At 35.2% G+C, this 21,164-nt stretch overlaps 1 protein-coding gene across 6 annotated transcripts in view; it reads right to left on the bottom strand.

The window, feature by feature from the left end:
* The window catches only part of MAN1A2 (mannosidase alpha class 1A member 2), a 209,681-nt gene that overhangs the window by 13,633 nt on the left and 174,884 nt on the right, over nt 1-21,164 (bottom strand). The window contains exon 13 of one of the 6 annotated variants that reach the window (XM_073234473.1): nt 3,082-11,828. The exons of 3 other annotated variants lie outside the window; for them this stretch is intronic. In XM_073234473.1, coding sequence (XP_073090574.1) covers nt 11,699-11,828 — 130 coding nt within the window. In that variant the 3' untranslated portion in view covers nt 3,082-11,698. Of the gene's footprint in view, nt 1-3,081; nt 11,829-13,921; nt 14,622-21,164 lie in introns of those variants that run through there. 2 more of the 6 variants (XR_012130301.1, XM_073234474.1) reach the window with 2 other exon arrangements.

Below are 21,164 nucleotides of genomic sequence, written 5' to 3'. Positions count from 1 at the left end.
AGGATGTAAACAGAGTTATATAAATAACTGAGCAATTACAATTTGTCATTAAATACACTATTCCACAACATATCTACTGTCCTATGTGAGCTAACATCATTTGTAGGGTTCAAATTACAATTTTTCTAGGTCTGTCTTCTGATATGAGGTATTTTTCATCATCTAATAACTCTTATTAGTTCAAAGCCTTTAAAGGAAGGGCGGTCATATTTAGAAGAAAATGGGAACTTTTTTAGGCAGTATTTGTCTTGAGAGAGTGCGAGAGTGAGAGTTGATTACCGCCCTCTAGTGGCGTATTATGTTTAGCTTCTTATTGCTGATCTGTTTGAAAATACCGTGCCCATGCTAATTTTATTTTGGAGTCTGTGTGTACAAAGTTTTGAGTATTTTTGGAGTATATTTCCAGGGGTTTCCCTTACCCACCTCCTAAATAGCATTTGTTTTTGTATGTTATGAGCTCTTTGGTATTGGTGGACAGCCAACCCCAAACTTTCAGAAAGGGCAGCCAGTCCTGGGTATCCTGGGGCAGTGGTGCCCATGGGCCCATCATGGGTCATGGACAGTACTGTGTCAGGGCCTGTGAGAAGGACGACATGAAAGGTCTCGGTGAAATGCATGTCCATCTCAAGTTCAAGGCTGGCCTTCCTACCTGAGCTTTGGTATGATGTTCAAGTTAGGATGGTTTCTTCAGATATCTTTGCCTTATCAGGCAGCTCTTTTCCCCCTTATCTTCAAATGCTACTTCCTCTTAAAATTCAGTCCAGATGTCAGTTACTTGAGAATCTTTCTTGATTATTCTTTCACCTCCCAAACCTATCTTAAACTTGATTATCTGCTCCTCCTACTATACCCATTCTATTAGAGAATTTGTCACAATATTGAGCAGACCAGTCCCTGTTTGAGGACGGAGCTTTTATTTTGATTTCTGTATACTTGAAGTTTATTAGAACTTCTGGCAACAGTGGGTGAAGTTCAATAAATGTGTATGGAATAACCATATGTTACCTCATGAAATCATTCAAATTTTCTAGTTTAGGTTCCTCATTTTATAGAAAATACACAGAGGTCCAAGGAAGGTGATAACTTACCCAAGGCCTTACAATCAGTCAGGGGAAGATGAAGGACTTTCATTTTGGACTCCTGACTAATCAGAGATTCCTGTTCCTCCCCCAAGGCCCCCCTGACATTTGTGCACTGTCAGCACTGCATATTTCCCACATGTGCACAAAAAGGATACAATACACTCCGCATCCCTTTTATAATGATTAGACATTCCTTAGTGTCTATGGCTTTGATAGAGTTGTTGTTGATAGAAAACTGCAGATGAAGAAAAATGCATAATCATCACCCTTAAATCACTCCACCCTGATCTGGTGGAGAATACTGAGGTCTGAAAACTGGGGGTTTATTCAACAGATATTTAAGTTGTTAAGTGGATTAAAAAAGATCAGTAAGATTCTATGTCCTTAAGCAGCTAACAATGTACCAGAGGAAGTAAAGGCATGCCCACACATAAATGAAAGGCAGATGAGGGAAATTGTAAGAGAGTTAAGAACAAGAACAATGGATATACAAACATGGAAGAAATCACTCAAAGTTAGGGAAGCTGGGGAAGATTCTGTAAAAATAGCAGTGGATAAGAGCACAAAAGATGAGTAGGATTTTGGCAGAAGAGGATAGAGGCCTTTCAGTTGGTTAGAGTAAAGCTCTCAAAAGGCTAAATATCAATAAGAATATCCATCCATCCATCCATCCATCCATTCATCATCCATCCATCCATCCATCCATCCATCCATCCAATCCATCCATCCTCTATTCCTGAAATGGCAAATGGCAGAGTGAGAGGCAAATCCTATACCCCAAAACGAAAAAAATGGACAAAATTCTAGAAATTGAACAAAGGCATACAAGTCAGAAGCATTTATTCAAGAGAAATTACTGACCCTCAGGTAAGAACAGTGTGCCTGTGGCATTTTAACGGAGGACCACTCCTATCCCTTTCTGGCTCTATCAGCATGGCTATCCTACTAGGGCAGGAGAGCTGGGAGGAGATGGCTTGATTCTGAGTGGAAAGCAGAAAACTCCATTCTCCTGGGCATTGGCATTGTCAGGGACAGACACAGTCTCAGTGGCAAATGAATGGGGAAGGTCGATGCAAATAACTTGAGTTCTGGCTCTGGTTGGGACAAGCAACCCGAAATGTAGCAGGGAGACAGATGCAGGGAAGGAGGCAACCAGTATACTTTGCCATATATTCCTGGGGGTTGAAAGGCTGTGTGCGAAGGCAAGGCAGAGCATACATTCTGGGGAGACCACAGAGCCCGAGCTATCTGCGTATATTCCTGGTTGAATGAGAGGTCTTCAACACAGGTAGAAAACATACACGAAGGTAAAGTAAAAGCTAGAGAAGACTTGTAAACTGCCTGAATTATGAATGTGCTCCCAACCTACATAGGGATCTGCTGGCAAAGTGTGGAAGACTTACTGGCTAAACGTGTTTGAGAGCAACATCTGACGAATCACCAGCTGGCCACTAAGTCACGCTGACTCAGAGGTGACTCCTAGGAAGCCAGATCTAAAAGTACAAAAAAGATTTAAAAAATACAAAACAGCAGAGACATCAGTGACTGTACACCACAGGAAAGACAATCTGTATAGAATTTATCCAGGGAAATCATTAAACAAACACACACACACACAGTAGCAACCACCACCACCTTCATGCATAGAGGAGATCAGATAAGAATACAGAGTTGCTACAATAATATGTTAGCTAAAATGTCCAGTTCTCAATTTTAAAAAATTACAAGATATGCAAAGAAAGAAGAGAGTGACCTATTTTCAGGAATTAGAAAGTGGTCAGTAAATATTGTCTCTATCCCTGAAGTCCACCCACTAGACGCCAGGGGGACTCTCCTCCCCGAAATCATGACAATCAAAAATGTCTCCATACATTGGCAAATGTTCCCTGCGGGAAGTAGGGCAAAGTCACCCCTTGGTTGAGAACCACTGCTCTACAGCTACAGTAATCCATAGATGACATATTGGTATAAAGAAAAGACATAGATCAATGGAACAAAATTAAGATTCTGGAAATAAAACCTTTTTATGTCTAATTGATATTTTTATCACTAATTGATATTTCACAAAGGTGCCAAAGCAATTTAATAGGGAAAGGATAGTCTTTTCAAGAAATGGTACTGGAATAGATACCCACATGCAAAAACAATGTTAGGTCCTTACCATACATAGGAAATTAACTCAAAATGAATCACAGACATAATATAAGAGCTAAAACCATGAAACTTAGAAGGAAACACAGGTGTAAATTCTTTGCAACCTTGGATTAGGCGAAAACGAATTCCATAAAAGAAAATATTGGTAAAATACACATATCCAAAATTAAAATATTTTGCATTTCAAAATACACCATTAAAAATGAAAAGACAAACCACAATCTTTAGAGAAAATACAGAATAAAAAACTCTTACAACTCAATAAGACAATCCATTTTTAAATGGGCAAAATATTTGAATAGACATTTTACCATATATATGTGGGGATATATATATATATATATTTATTCCCTATATATATATATATACACATGGCTAATAGCACAGAGGCTCAAAATCACTAGTGTTAAGGGAAATGCAAATGAAACTACATAAGATACAACTTTACACCCACTAGAATGGATACAAAAAGACAGAAAATAACAAGTGCTGCTGGGGATGTGGAGAAACTAACACTCTCACCATGTACAATGCTGGTGGGTATGCAAAAAAAGTCACTTGGGAAGACAGTATGGTAATTTCTTAAAAACTTGCACATAATTTTACCCTATTACCCAGCAATTCCATATTCCATTCCTAAGTACATATCCAAGACAAATGAAAACACGTCCACACAAACTTGTATGCAAATGTTCGTAACAGCATTATTCTTAAGAGCCAACGAGTGGAAACAATCCAAATGTCTATCAGCTGGTGAATGAACAGAATATGGTATATCCATACAAGGAAGTATTTTTAGCAGAAAGGAACAAATTCTTGATAACTTGTTACATCATAGATAAAGCTTGAAAATATGCCAGGTTAAAGAAGCCAGATACAAAGACCACATATATATATGATGGCATTTATATGAAAAGCCCAGAGAGGCAAATCTGTAACAATGAAAATCAAATTAGTAGTTGCCAGGGACCAGGATGGAAATGGAGATTGACTACAAATGGGCACGCATGCAGGATCTTTGTGGATGGTGGGAAGAATGTACAATTCTATAAGCTTACCAAACATCACTGGAATTCCCATTTACAACGGGAAGGTTTTATTTTATGTAAACCATACTTCAATAAAGCTGTTTTTTTTTTAAGAGTTAAACAAGCAAATAGCAAAAACTTCTATCTTTACCACACAGACAACTGCTGTTAACTTTTAGTATAATTTTTCTTCTGTGTGTCTTAACAAAAAGTGACTCTTTAGTTTTTTAAACTGCTTGGTTCATATACATTATTAATATATTTGTGTATCATTAAGCTTTCTTTTTATAATGACAATAACTGGATGAACCTTATTTCATAGCATCATGATTGATAATACTGAAAAACCATCTTAAAGATCATCTAATGCCTTTATTTTGTGCCTTTTGGTTTCAGTCTCTACACATAAAGCAAGGAGGTAGACCTGGGTGGTTTTTCTCGCTCTTTACTGCCTTGCACTTCCCTCTTTACTGAACTTGTTTCTATTTCTCTAGGAATAATTACACCAATCTGTTGCTAATGAAATAACTGAAATCAGCAGTTGAAGATACGAGCTTCTTTCAGGCCAAGTACATCTATTTTTCTCATTTATTCTCCTAAAAATGTTACATTATTCCCTTTTAACAGACAAAATTGAGATTTTTCTTGGGGTTAGGAAACAGATTTTCTTGGGGAAGGGGAGAATAGGGAGTTATTGCTTAATGGTTACAGAGTAATTTTCAAGTATATAATATTGTTAACTAGTCACATACAGTACATTCCAACCCTAGAACTTATCTTATAAATGGGTTTCTTAACTTGTACCCTTTGGCTATTATCTCTCCACTGCCCCAATCCCTTGCAATCACCAATCTACTGTTTCTAGGATAAATCCATACTCATCATGAACGCTAGTGCATAGTGACAGCCTTTTGTAGTCCAATAAAACGGCTTCCAGGTATCTGGAAGACAGAGAGAGGCCCAGATTTTATCAAATTATAGTAACTCAAAGAAATCCTTATTCTTTTATTTCCTTCTGAAAAGTCCACAATTTTGATATATCTACAATTCCCTAGTTTAAAACCTCAAGTTGAAATCCAGTGACAGGAAGAATTAGACATCAAGGGTGTAAGCTGGCTGTTATTTCAGGTTTTACTACTACCTTAACTGATGTTCCATTGGTACAGGGTTTTAAAAATCCTGTACTTTTACAGCATTGATAGATTAAACCACTACTTATAGTCTGATACTATTACCCAAGACACTTAGGCCTATTTTTTGCCCAAGATTCATGTAAGCAGGGGCAGGTCAGATTTTAATGTGACAGAATGAGATTCAGTGATTAAGACAATTTTTAAGCTTAGTATCTCAGAGGGTGGCCTAGACCAAGTCTTAGAGATAAAAAGGCACAGCAATACTATGAGAATGTCACATAGTTCTACAGTGTTTTCTTAAAGCCAGATGGACAAAAAGCATCCTTTAAGCAAGCTCTTCATCTTTCTATAGCATAAAGGAATGTGAAGATAAGCTGAACCAAAAGTTCTCTTTGAATGTGGAAGACTGAGGACTACGTTACCGTCGAGGCCAAAGTTGTCCTGTAAATAGGGATAGGGAGATGACTGAACTGTGCTGTCAGTGGTGGGCACGGATGAAGGATAAACAAACTTTTTCACTTAAAGAACATCTTTATTTAATCTTTAATATACAATACTACCTTTAATTTATAAAAACTACATACGGAGGACATAACTGAAAGTCAGTTCAGTAGCAGCCTGTGGGTACTGATTTTGGAGGTTATATACTTACCCCATTTATTCGTGTAGGGAAAAATTCTATCAGTGAACTTGAGACCAGTGAGATTGAAGGAATGGCATTTCAGCTTCCAAATTCAGTAATTAAAACTGGGGATACTTTAATTAATTAACCCACCAAAAACTAATTTCTAAATGTTTCCCCAAAAAAGAGCTGACTTTCAAGTTGTATGGTATGCAATTTGCAGTGGAATTCTGTAGCATTCAAATAGTTGCAAGCCATTTGCAATTGTTTAAAATCCTCTGCATACTAACAGGTATATATGTGGGTTTGTTTGTATACTCACATTTACATTCACACTGGGCTGAAGCCATATGTAAAGTATGTTGGATCTAGAAAGGCAGCTCATTTATGTGTGCCCCCCCTCTATAACACTGAATACAGGCTTCTCCTCTAGAATTTCCAAAAATAGTAGAATACATCTTTGATAAATTTCTAAAGTGAAAATTCTGTTCTCAGAATGACTGGTGCACTGCAATGTATATACCAGCAATATGGTGTTGTGTACATTCATGAATTCTGCTGGGCTCAAGTAAAGTTTAAAATTGATTAACTGTTAAACACTGCAAGTGTAAGGTTGAAGTTGAGGGATGCCTTAATTTAAATGTGATGTGTATTGACAACCTGAAATAATGCTACTTGTAAAGGATCTGAGGTGAGTTACACAAAGAGAGAGGAAGGGGAACTCTCTTTTTGAATATATTTCTCTGCACTCCTCAGATTTAGGCTGTTCTAGAGGTAACAGGTGCAGTACTCTTCTGCAATCTGAAAAAGGAAGTGGCTGCCAAACAGCATTTGAGGCACATAACCCATTTTCTGTCACTTAAAATTTCTCAAGACATCGGTTTCTGCAGTACAAAGGTCAAAAGTCTATCATGTTCTTGTCATAAGGCCCTCTCTCACAGTCCTGTCATAGGGCTCTAAGAGTACTCAAGTGCGGGAATTTTTGCTGCTCTAGCAACCTATAGTCCTGGCCCAAAAAATTAATGAGAAGGCAGAACTTGGAGAGTATATTTTGATAACACAGAGACCCTTCCTGTCACATAGAGACTCTGGAATTGTAGCACTAAATGACTAGGTAAGAATACTGGTTGACAGCATACACCAAGAACAAAAAAACTGCCTCTTTCATATTGAAACCTGAACAGACTCCAGAAGAATGTATCTATTTTCAAGACAACAAAATATGTAACTTCAGGTTACACAAATAAATACAATCATACATACACACACTTTTTGCTTTAAAGATGAATTATGTAACTAAAACACAGAGAAAGGATGCAGATCAAAGGTTACAGGGTCTTACAAAAATTAAACTTAGAATCAAGGGTTCACAACTAAGACCTATGGGCCAAATTCAGCTCTCCATGATTTTGTAAATAAAGTTTTATTGTAACACAGTTATACATCCACATTTACATATTGTCTATACCTGCTTCCATCTTCCAATAGCAGAACTGTGTAGTAGAGATATAGAGATCTTATGGATCACAAAAACTAAAATATTTATTATCTGGCCCTTTACAGAAAAGCTTGCTGACTATAGATAAAAAAAAAGTTATCTCCATCATGATCTGAGTGACCTGAAATCAACAGAAAATCAGGTTCACTAATGTACTTGAACCAGAATAAGTGCATTTAAGTATCTCCAGATAATACTTGGTTACTCAAATATCCTCCTTAGAATTTGTGCAGCCAAAACCAGCTAACAAAACACAGACAGTTCTAAAAATCCCTGTGTATAATTGTATTTGTATATATATCTATGTAAAGAGTGGATAAGATATGGGCTAGTTAATTTGAGGGTAAGGAAACTTAAAGAAAAATAAGAATTCAAAATATGATTACAGAAACTGCTATCTGAAATTTAGAAATATTTTAGTATTATATATATTTATATTTAACATCATGGGACCATTAATAAGACCCGTAGCAGAGCAAAAACAGTTAAAAACTGCAAGTTTTACCCATGACTTATGTGACAAAATTTTTTGAATATAAAATAATCAGGATTTCTATTAAACATTGATTTTAATTATATAATTAAAGTGATATAGCAAAATAAGAAGTTTTTATTTATTTTTAAAGTAAATATTTTAGTCAAGGTTGCAACAGAAATCAAGTATTTGACATTTTTCTTAAGTTATTAACTACAATTACAGCTGTTAGTATTATATAGTAACATTGCTTAAAATATAAACCATTTCTTTTCCTCTTTAATTTAAATGAAATATAAAATTAAGGATTTTGTAACATGATTCATACTGGAAAATATTTAAATTGGTATGAACTACCCTTATACAGAAAATGAAACTGGGATCACAAAATGTTCTAATGTTTCAAAGTGCCTAGCACAATGCTTGGCACATAGTAGGTTCTCCATGTTTGTTCACTCATTCTTTCATTCACTCATACATTCATTAAAAAAAATCCAGGCTTAATAAAGAGAAATTGCATAATGAGAATGACAAGCACAATCTTTTATCAATAAATTTGTAGTTTTAACAAAGATTTTGGCAATGGAGAGTGGAGATGAAGATGATGATCACAATTTTACATTGTTTGATTAATAAGCTCTACTAAGTGAAGCCCTGGCTTGCCCTAGATGACAGCATGGAGCATCACGGTCAGTATTCCTTCAATACCTAGGTTTTACTTCTATAAATAGACATCTGCACAAAGACAGGGATGAGTTGGTGTCAGAGACACAAAACAGCATATCCACACAACCCACCAGAAAGTAAGAACCCTCCAAAGGGGGACCTATTTTTCTGCACTGAGACTTCCTGGTTAGGGCCACATTCTCTTGGCTTCAACAACTTTATAGTGGGTTGAACAAAAAAGTGTGATTCTAAAAGAGAAGTAAGTGTAGAAGGTAGAGGGGTGCATAACAGTTATCTCTGTTCTTTTGTCTTTTATGTATCAACTGATCTGTTCTGCACGTTTGTGCCAAAGGCACAAGTGAGGTGTCAGCTCTTTGAGGTGGCACCTGAAAAAGGAGCATTTCTAGGCTCTTTGCAGAAGGTCTGATAAATGTCGTGAGTATTCAACCTGAGTAATAAGGTCTACAAAATGCAAAGAACTACATAGGACAGAAGAAAGTAAAGAATACTCTTGGAAACTAAGCAGAATATGGGATAAGGATTGATCTGGGAGGAAATAATTTTTTAAAATCTCCAACAAAAATAAAACATGACACTGGCAAGTTACTTGTAGCTGACTTTAATTTAATTGCCTTTGGTACTGAGAAGGAAAAAATGGAAGCATTGTTAGATGCTCTAGTCTTCTCATCATCACAAGGCAGGGAGTCGTGAAGCAGACCCATCCACTGTCCCACTCCAATTCTTTGCTCACAGCAGAACTGGCCATGCTTGTACACTTCTCTGCCTTCTCTTAAGCTCTAGTCATCTGAGAAATATGAACAGGGTGCTTGAGGGTGGGGGTTCTCTCTTCTACATCTTTGAGAATTTCCTGGGGAATCAAGAAGGCCCTTTACTCTGCATTCCTCTAAACAAAGCACAGGAGGGTTTAATGCCATCTACACAGCTGTTCTGGGTCTTTGCCAACTCAACTTTTTTTCTTTTTTTTTTTTAGTGACTCAAAGGTGGGCTTGTGCTATTTTTAAGAGGAAGGCTGACTTTTTGAGAACCAAATAAAATACCTTCCCTTTCTCTTCTAAAGTTATAGTTATCTATGCTTCTCATTTAAAAATTTTAATTTTTCAAGTAGCAAAAGATATTACTATCTTAAAATATGTGCAAAAATTGAACTCTCTTCAAGATTTAAATAATGCAACTGGCTCTACATCCTTATATTATATGTATACTGAAAAATCTTGGGGTGGTTATCACTTACGGAGCATTTGCTTAAGTGTGAGGACTGCTTGATTACTTGTGGCATCAGATGATCACCCTTAGAAAATATTTATTTATATTAATGTATTAAATGTTTTCCCAACTTAATCTACTACATGCTAATAAAAAGGTTAAAAAGAAAAGCTACGAAAATAATGAAATAACCCTTCAGAATTCTAAGGTGGGCTTCTTGCACAAACACTGTTTCATCAAATCTTCAAATTCAGAGTAAATATTAGACTAACTATACTACTCCGAATTTTGTCAACAGAAGTGTTTGTATTAAATGTAAAGAAGAATAAGTGTTTTGCACTGTGACATAAATTCAAGGGACAGAAAATTTGCAAGCGTTAGATATTTATCTTACAATGCAGTTTTTGATAAAATTTAAGTTCATCCCCCCAAAATATAAATAGTAATTTCTTTAACAGGAAATATCATTGCAAAATCTATTAATGGTTAAGAGAAAGTCCCTTAGATATATCCTAAATATAGTGTGATATGAGTAATTACACCACACTTCCATTACTAGAAATTATTTTGAAGCTATTTTGACTAATTCTTTGGATTTCTACAAATATCCTTGGAGAAAATAAAAGTTGAATTTACTTTTTACATAAAATATTTGTGAAAAGCTCACTCATCTGATGAGATGATAAATAAAGGACCCCTTGTCCCCATTCCAGAAGAATATTTAACTGAGTTTCAATGTTTTTTTTTGTTTTTGACTTAATACACCATAAGAATAATTTGGCTCATCAAGGTAAATTCAGAGATGCATAATAGTATAGTAAATTTTGCCAAGCCACATAAAAAAGTTGTAAATTAAAGGATTCTACTAAGTTTATAATGAGGTTAAAGTGGATGAAGTTTACTTGGTAGATTTTCTGGTTTGGAAAAATAATCTCCTAACCAACAAAACCAAGTCTTTCTCTTAGAACAGGTCTCAAGGCAACAAATTGCAGCAGTTTTCCCATTTTTTGTCATGCTACCAACACTAGACTTGATCAACATGCAGAAAATCCCAAAACCAGGCTCAAAAGTAGTAACTATGATAAATAGCAGTTTCAATGATTCCAAATGGAGACAAAGACTTGAAGAGCAATCTTTGTGAGATCATGCTCCCAGAGAAAATGAAATTTAAACAAGAAATTCAATGGAATAGATTAGGATTTGAAATGGTCACCAGTCTGGTCATCAATGGGGAATCTGAAAACTCAGACAGGAAAAGGTACTCCTGTTTCTTTTTCGAGTCTTCTTGCTACTGATGCAGTTATACTGGTCTTTTGTTCTTGTTTATTTTAATTCATTCCATTATTAAAAATGGAGAAAAAAAGATAAACAATGCATTAAATATTTGATTTGAAAGCTGCTCCACTTTGGGAGGAAACAAATATATAAATGGTCCCAAAGGCCATCTCTAACCCCTGCAAGATGCTCCACATTCTTGGCATATTCTTAGGAAGTCTAGCATCCAGATTCCAGGACTCTAAAAATGATACAGCAGTAATAAGCACAATTTCTCATGTGACCATCTTGTTAAGAATAAAAGCACATCAGGTCTCTGTCCTACACATACCAGAATATGTTTTGGTCAGGTATAAAATGGAATCAGTTCAAAGTTGAGATCTCTACAAGCTGAAAAGTCTTGCAGGGAATAGTCATGTTTCTCCCTGCCATGCTGAGTTAAGAGGTCCAGGTTTTCAAAAGCCCCCTCTCCAGACTAACTTCTGTAGTGGTCCATGTAAACAAAACACAGGTGAGCAAGGTCTTTCTGGAGCTGCTTTCATCAAACAGCAGGATTTCCTGAAAGTGTGGTGTTGGCTAAATTTAACACAGGCAGAGGATGAGCCTCTGTATTGAACACCCAGTGGTCTAAAGGTAAAAGGTCATCACTGGAGAACAGCAGATACAAATATCTGAAAATAAAAGGGAGAAATATGAGCTTCAAGTAGAATTCAACAAGAAGATCAAATTATTTCAGTTATAACGGCAGAGTGAACGAATAACCTATTTTGAGCAGCTTTGATGAAAAACACATCAGAGAATGAGCTTCACTCACTCAAATGATCTAAAACACAAAAATGTGTTCCAGAATAGTACATAAGAAAATCCAGTAAGATGCATAACTGGACCTCTGATGTAAGACAAAGAACAAATTCCACATACCTGTCTGAAGCACAGAACATAGTGCTGTAAAACAGCATGAAACAAATCACTTCATAATTTTTCAGACATCCTTTTAAAAATCACATATAGTATTAATTATGTTTTGGCAGCTTGCAAAGTTCATAATATTACTAGAAATTGATTAATTGATATTTATGAATAAATACTGAATTAAATAAGTAAATACATTATTTGGACATAGCAAGACTTTTACACACTCCTACCACATTAGGTTTTGCAGTTTTTGGAACAGGTATTATAAACTGTTCAAGGTTTCAGAAACATGGATTAATAAGAGGCTTAAGATTTTATTAATCACTCTCAATAGGTAATAGCCTTGTTTATATGAAGGCAAGGATTTCTGACCTCTCCATGAGCACCGTAAGCCACAGTGGTCACTTAGAAATTAAAATTACTAGAGTTAGCACACACCATGATTCTTAACTATAATGTTGGGAAAATTCCAATCTGCATCTATTAAAGGGTCATCAAAGTGAGCATAAAACACCAATGAGACAGACTCAGGAAATACAGCTTCTAACTCTTGATTTTAGCAATAACTAGCTGGGCCTTCCTAGCCTTCAGTGAAGAATCCCTTTATAGTAATTTTGCTAAAATTTCTTTATTCTAAGAAGAGGCACATTAATATCTTTTTTTACTACTGTTGCAGTTCTGGATGACATAGTAAAAACACACAACACTGAAGTGGGATTGCCTATCAACTTTACAACTGGTAAGGCTAGAATGGAGAGTAACAGGGCTTCTAATCTCACTCCTTGACCCTAGACCTTGAGGCTGCTTGGCTACGATGTATTCACTGTTACAGGCAGAGAAATTGGAACTGAAAAAGAGACTTGGTTGGGCATAGTGAGACTGTTGGATCCACTTTCTGCATGGAGACCAGAAGCACAAACTTCTGGTGCTATGGGCACAAACGTATCCAGGGGAGATATGTTCTATGTAATTCTGTATCTGTTGGTTAAATGTGGGCTACCTGAAGAGGCTTGCTCTAATCTCTTCACCTCCTGGGAGAGGTGTGAGTGAAAGAATAGATAGAAAATCCAAGAGTTTGCTGCAAAATGATTCCTTTCCATGATGGATGCTATGGAAGTACCTCATGTAAGCACAAATGCTATAAAAATCAGTAAGATAATGAACATGAAAGTTTTAGATAAAGTGATATTATTATTTTGAAACCATCACTTAAGATGTTAATTAAATATCACTGTGGTGGGTCAAAGAATGTTGCTTCACCCCCATTCACGTCCACTAGAGCCACAGAATGTCATCTTATTGGAAATCGGGTCTTTGGGGTGCAATTAGTCAAGGATCTTGACATGAAATCATCATAGATTTAGGGTGGACCCTAAATCCAACGACTTGTATCTTTACAAGAGAAAAGAGGGAAATAGGGACACAGAGACACACTGGGAAGAAAGTCATGTGAAGATGGAGGCAAAGATTGAAATTACGCTGCCAAGAACACCTCCAGATTCGAGACTTCTGGCCTCCAGAACTGTAAGAGAATAAGTTTGTGGTGCCACCAAACTGGTGTTAATTTGTTACGGCAGCCTGAGGGAATTAATACAACTTCCATCCCTAGCCTCTAGGATATCCTTGGACTTTAAACACTGCTGCTTGGTCCCAGGGGTTTGGAACAAAAATGACCACTTCTTGGAGAATCAAAGAATCCCCTAGAAAGCAGGAGAAATACATACATACATACATATAAAACATATGCAAATATATATATATGTGTTTTTAAAAATTTGTAACAAAATCAGTGTTTGAAATTAAAGTGATATAGCTAAATGATTCTTTCAAACATTAGATTATACATTCAGAGGAAGATGTCAAGGATGTGGTAATACTATTACTGATTCAAATTTAAGATTTTAACCTGGATTTTAAAAATAGAACTGAGAAAGCATAATCTTTGAGTTGAGAAGTTGACAATCTAAATTAGCTATCAGAATACTGGATATGTTTTCCTCTAATAACGATTTTTTTTTTTGAGAGGGCATCTCTCATATTTATTGATCAAATGGTTGTTAACAACAATAAAATTCTGTATAGGGGAGTCAATGCTCAATGCTCAATGCACAATCATTAATCCACCCCAAGCCTAATTCTCATCAGTCTCCAATCTTCTGAAGCATAACGAACAAGTTCTTACATGGTGAACAAATTTTTACATAGTGAATAAGTTCTTACATGGTGAACAGTACAAGGGCAGTCACCACAGAAACTTTTGGTTTTGATCACACATTATGAACTATAAACAATCAGGTCAAATATGAATATTCATTTAATAACGATTTTTTAAAACTATAGTTTAAAGTCAGAGTTAATGGAAGACAAATGGCATCAACAAAAACCTGTAGGTATACAGAACAGTGCTACTAAGTACTTCAGTTTCAACAGACGTCTTGCTTACTTTTTTAGAGCTGTTAAACGTTGTTTAGACACCCTCTTTTATCTTTCTCTTATCTAAACATAAGACAATAGAGGAGGTGGTGGTGCCAGAAGTCATCTCAACACAACTGTTGGTGGTAACAGAACAGGTAAATTTTACAGAAAGAAAAAAAGCCAACCAAACCTGAGAAGGAACATGTAAAGTGTCTATTAAAAAATGGAAAAGCTAAAAGAACAATCACCAAGTTAATGTGTTCTTACTTGGTCCTTCATGTTTATTTACCAAATGAGACTTGGTGACTTGTTTATTGTTTTTCACAATTACCAATGGCAATGTCGATTGTATTATGCATAGATGTTATAACTCCAAAAAGGCTTGCATTAGGAACTACAAGTAACTCTTAAGAAAACCATTGTTTGAAAAACAATTGACTTCAACTTCCATTTCATTTATACTTTTTACAGTTTAGGAATATTTTTCTGAAAGGTCTGTTCTTCAAATGTAAACATCAAGGAAGACAGCACCCCAATCTCCCTGTCACTGAAGGAGGTGTGCTTGAGTGGTTTACTCTAAACTCTACCTACTTGTCATAAAGACAGCACTATTATTTTGCCTTTGGATCAAGTCAATTAGTGAACACAGATGGCCACCCCAATTACCATGAGATTTCAGAATAAACTATGTATAGTAAAAGGCGCTGCTGAGAAAGTACTCTTACATAAGAACAAGTTATCATTTTTCTTCAGAACATGTACATAATGAATTTTATCTTCCTGGTTACAGACATGTGAGATTATTTCCTCTCTTTGCAACCTGCCTGTGATGTGACTGCAGTCTAGTCTCATGCTTATTAATGAAAAAAAAAATGTTTTCTGGGATGTTTTCTTTGCTACATTTGTTGTGAAAATTTGCTGGGTTGGCAGGAGATTTTGTTTTTACTTTTTTCCTCCAGTAATCATGATCTCTGCAATTTTCTTGACTTTCTTTTCACAATTTTACGTGTTCCATGACTTACATTTCCACACAAAACGTCCAACATGAGAAAGTATAGGCAGTGTCTCTTCAGGTGAGGGTCTGTTTTGACATTCTAACAGTGTATAGTTTATTTCAATGTAGTTTTAATTTGTACAATGATGTAAAGCATTTCTTCATGAGCTTGTCATCCTTATATCTTCTTTGGGAAAGTGTATGTTTAATTCTTACCTAGTTTTAAATTGGGTTGCATGTTATCTTATTGTCAAGTTTTGAGAATTTATTATATATCTTAGATACAAGTCCCTTACCAGTTATATACTTGGCAAAGATTTTATCCCAGTCTGTGGCTTGTTTTTTCATCATTTAATTTCCTTCCATTCTTTCTCAAACATCTTTCAAAGAGCAGATGTTTTTAATTTAGTCCAACTGATCAATTTGTTCTTTTAAGGATTATGTTTTTGGTATAATATCTAAGAAATCTTTGCTTAGCCCAAGGTCACAAAGATTTTCTCCTATGTCATCTACTAAAAGTTGTATATTTTTAGGGTTTAAATTTAGGTGTCTGATCTAGTTTGAGTTGATTTTTGTATGTGTATACAGAAATCCAATTATTCTAGCACTTTTTGTTGAAAAGCTTATCTTTTCTCATTGCGTCGTCTTTGCACCTTTGTCAAAAATCAGTTGTCCAAATATGGTTGGGTTTTTGCCCTCTCGACTTTCTATTCTGTTCCACTGATACATTCATCTGTCATTACAGCAATAACACAGGGCTTTGATTATTATACATTTATAGTAAGTCTTGAAACCAGGTAGTATGAGGCTTTCAATTTTTTCAAATGTTTTGATTCCTGTAGATTCTGTGCATTTCCACATGACATTTAGAAACAGCTTGTTAATGTCTACTAGAAACCTCTTTAGATTTTTATTGGGATTGCATCTATACATCAATTTGGGGAGAATTAACAATACTGTTTTCAGAACTATAAACAAAGTACATCTCTTCATTTATTTAGTCTTTTGACTTCTCAGGAACAATTTTAATTTTCAGTATATAGGTCTTTTATGTATTTTGTCAAGATTTACCTCTAAATACTTCAACTGCTACTGTAAATGGTGTCATTTTTTAGTTTTGATTTCTGACTGTTCATTGCTAGTACACAATTAACTTTAATATGTTAACCTATCTGCAACTCTGCTAAATTCACTTATTAGTTCTAGTACCTTTTTGGTAACCTTCGTAAGATTTTCTACATTAATAATCATATCCTTATTGAAAAGGATAGCTTTATTTTTTTCTAACCTGAATGTCTGTTATTTCTCTTTCTTGTCTGACTGCACTAAGCTGGAACCTGCAGTTTAAGACTAAAGATAAGTGAAGTGAACAGACATCTTTGTCTTATTCCTGATCTTAGGAGAAATGCATTCAATTTCTCAGTGTAATATTTGCTGTAGGTTTTTCATATAAGCTCTGTATCAGGTCAAGAAAATTTTAGTTTGCTAAGAGTTTTATCAGAAATGGATGTTGGATTTGTCGAATGATTTTTCTGTATCTATTGAGATGATCATGTGGTTTTTTTCCTTTCCAGCTTACTGATGTATTTTCAAATATTAACACAAACCTCCATACCTGGGCTAAACCCACTTGGTCATGATGGATTATCTATTTAATATGTTGCCAGATTTGATTTGCTAAAATCTTATTTAGCTATTTTATATCTATGTCCACAAGGGACATCAGTCTTACCTCCAATGAGAATTCTGCTGTCATTCTTAGATTTGTTCCTTTTTACCTAACTTATCTTTGGTTGCCTTTAAGATTTTTTTACCATTGGTTTGAGCAATTTTATTTTGATATGCTGTGGTGTTTCTTGTTTCTTGTCCTTGAAGTTTGTTCAGCTTCTTGGATCTGTGTGTGTAGAGTTTACATCAAGTTTGGAAGGATTCTGGTGAATATGTTTTTCATCCATTCCTCTGTTCTCTTCTTTGGAGACTCCAATTTCGTATGTTTTAAGCCACTTGCAGTTGTTTCCCAGGTCACCAATGCTCTTTTCTCACTCTTAGAAGATTCTTTTTTTTTTGCTCTTATTTTATTTTGATTCTACTGCAATGTCTTCAAATTCACTAATCTTTTCTTCCACAATGTCTAATCTGTTATTAATCTTATATAGTACTTACTCTGTATTTTTTCAAGTTAGACATTGTAGTTTCATTTCTAGAAGTTTGAATTCGGTTTTTATATCTCCCATGTTTCTACTTTTTGAATATATGAAATACAGTTATAACAACTGTTTTATTGTTACCTGCTAGTTCTAACACCTATATGAGTTTTAAGTTAGTTTCAGTTGATTATTCTCATTATTGGTCATGTTTTCCTGCCTCTATATACATGATATCTTTGATCAGATGCCAGACATTGTGAATTTTACTTTGTTGGTTGCTGGCTATTTTCAGATTCCTATAAATCTTGAGTTTTATTCAGGGATAAAGTTAAGTTACTTGGTAACAGTTTGATCCTTACAGGTGTTGCTTTTATGATTTCTTATATACATCTAAAGCAGATTATTCCCCATTCTACTGAGGCAGGACTTTCTTGAGTATTCTATTCCAGTGCCCTGTGAATTATGAGCTTTTCCAGTCAGGCTACTACTGGGAACAAGCACTGTCCCTGGCCCTGTGTGATCACCATTAAGTGTTCACTGTGCCCTTTAATCCCACAAAGATGATTCTCTCCCTCAGTTCAGGCAGTTTCTTCACTCTGCCGAGGACTCCAGGGGGTTCTCCTGGGCTCTCTGCTCTTTCCTCTCCGGTACTCTCCTGTGAACGCGAGCTATTTAAATTTCCTTGGACTTACAGGTGCATCTCCTCAGGGAGTCTCCTGTCCTCTGTGCCTCAGGTCCCCTTACTGTGCTGTGACCTGAAAACTCTATCAAGACAGCAACCTGGGGCAAAAATAGGGCTCCTAGTTTGCTGCCCATCTCTCAGATCACAGTACTTCTTTGCCTCCTGTCCAGTATTTTGAAAAACATTGTTTCCTATATAATTTATCTGTTTGTTTCAAGTGGAAGAGTAAATCTATCCTTGTTACTCCATCTTAAAGGAAGGAAAAAGTCCTACTCTTCCATTTTGAAGTACTCTGTCAAATGATTTGCTTTGTCAAATACCATGTAACTGCTCATGGAATCCTTTACCCCTGTCAATTGTTAGACCAATCCAAAAAGAACATTACAGTTGGTCCAGCAAAAACTTGTTTTTAGGAACTCTTTCTGGCTCTTAATAATCACTAATTCTCCTCTACAGTCTTCATATCATGGTTTTAAAGAATTTTGTGAAAATGGACATTAAATTCATATAATCTACTTTTGCAATCCAACTTAATCTTTAAAATTATGTATCTACTCTGTTGTGCTTCTCTTCATCCTTACTGAAAGAATACTGATTACAAAACCACATTTGTAGTAGTACTCTGATACCTTTCTTTGAATCCTTGCAATCATTTAAAATAACAAGTTACTTTTCTCTTTGGGGCCCTAGTTTCCTCTGAGCCATATTTGATTTCCTTTGCTACATCCCAGGTAAAAGCTATAGGGGTCGGAGGAGCAGATTAGAGTTAAAATGTTTTGCATAGTATCTTATGATTCCCTTTTTACATCCATTGCTTCTCTGATTTTTTATTGTGGTAAAAAACATATAATATAAAATTTATCATCTTAACCGTTTTCAACAAAGTTCAGTAGTGTTAAATATATTCACATTGTTATGAAACAGGCTCCAGAGCTTTTTCATCTTGTAAAACTGACACTCTGTATCTTTTAAACAACTCCTCTTTTTCCCCTTTCTCAGCCCCCAGTAATCACCTTTTACTTTCTGTTTCGGTGAAGTTGATTATAGATACTTCCTGTAAGTGGAACTGTAATAGTATTTGTTGTTTTGTGACTGGCTTATTTCGCTTAGCATAATGTCCTCAATATCTGTCCATATTGTTGCTTCTCTGATTTTGATTCTAGAATCCTATCTCCCATTATTTCTAGTGAGTATTCTTTATTTGATTAATTTTCCTAGTGTCTTTCTAAAGAAAAGTAGCATTTATTTTCTCAAGCTGGATCCCTCCTTTCATGAAATGACTTTCTGCTTTACCTTGCCTATTAACGTCATACTATCATTTGGCATTATTTGGCCTTTCTTCATGACTATATAACCCACACCAATGTCCCCTTCTTTGAATTTCTAAAACATTTATAGTTTCCTTAGCACTTAGCTATACTTACTTCGCACTTTTATTGAATTTGCTCATGAACAGAGAAGTAAGAGATTTCTTAACTAGACTACAAGCCCTTCATGGGTAGAGTATATGTGTCATATACTTTAATTCTCAGGTAGCACACTTCTGAGAAGACAACAAGTTACTTAATAAATACTAATTGCTTTGAGTTAGTTTGCAAATCAGCAAGTAAGCAGAGAACAGCACAGAACAGGGGGTTTAGTGCAACTTTTCTTATTTAGCTGGAATAATAGTCCTCATGATTTCTTTTTAGGTATTCCACAATTTAGAATATAAATTCCATGGGGGCAGTGATTTTGTATATTGTAGTTATTATTATATCTCTAGCATCTAAGATGGGGCCATGCATACTTGTTGCAGTATTAAATATTTATTGAATAAAGGATTGAATCATTTGATGTATTACTATTCATATATTACTAGCTTCTTTATTATAGTAAAACATTCCCTCTAGAAAAAGCAGCTACTTAGCAAATCTAGCTAAATTTAGGATACAGTTACATACAAAAGATAGAAGATAAATGATATGGAATATGGTTTTTTTTTTCAGTCTTCCGTCTTGAACTATTTTGTTCCTAAGAATTTTCACCACAATGATCTGATTCCCCCCTTTCTCCCAAATATATTACTTAAGACACCTTTGCTTACATACTTGAAAGTTAGACTACTCTTGATGCTTTGTTGACAACACCATTACCAGAACTATCTTTTAACCTACTTCAAAACCTTTTTCACCTGGGAATTAGCTTTAATAATCTGATAGGTGGCTAACTGTAAAGCCTGAGAGTAACTTTACAGGCAAAGGAAGACAGTTATAAAAAGGAGACCTAGAACTACTAAAGGATCTGATAATATCAGTAACAATATCCATCCAGGATGACAATTTACTACTTTTTCCCCTTTCCCCAGTATTTTCTTATAACATTTTCAAACCTACAGAAACTCTGAAAGAATTTTACAGTGAAACCCATATATGTGTTTACTTCCTAGATTCTACAATTAACATTTTGGAATATTTCTTTATCACAAATCTACTACTCTATTATGTATTACTAGCTTCTTTATTATATTAAAACATTCCCCCTAGAAAAAGTAGGTACTTAGCAAATCTAGCTAAACATAAGAAAATCTTGCTTAGTTAGTTGTTTGCAAAAGGAAAACCAGAAGTCGCATTGGAATATTTTAAAAACCAGAACAAGTTCAGAATGATAAACTTTAGGCAACAATATTTACTTAAGTTTTGAGGGGAAGATTGCTGCTACACATTCTAGCTCCTGGAGTTCTATCTTTGCTTTCCTTCTTTAAGAGGAGCCAAGATTAAAAACATTTAGAATTGTACTTAGTAATTATTCATTTGATAATAGCAAATTAGATAACATTAGTTACTTTTAAAGTAAGAATTAAAAAATTCCTAGA

This window comes from Manis javanica, chromosome 4, assembly GCF_040802235.1.
Source record: "Manis javanica isolate MJ-LG chromosome 4, MJ_LKY, whole genome shotgun sequence".
Classification (NCBI taxonomy): domain Eukaryota; kingdom Metazoa; phylum Chordata; class Mammalia; order Pholidota; family Manidae; genus Manis; species Manis javanica.
Note: the sequence above shows the minus strand (reverse complement) of the source record. Positions and strands in the feature narration are given on the sequence as shown.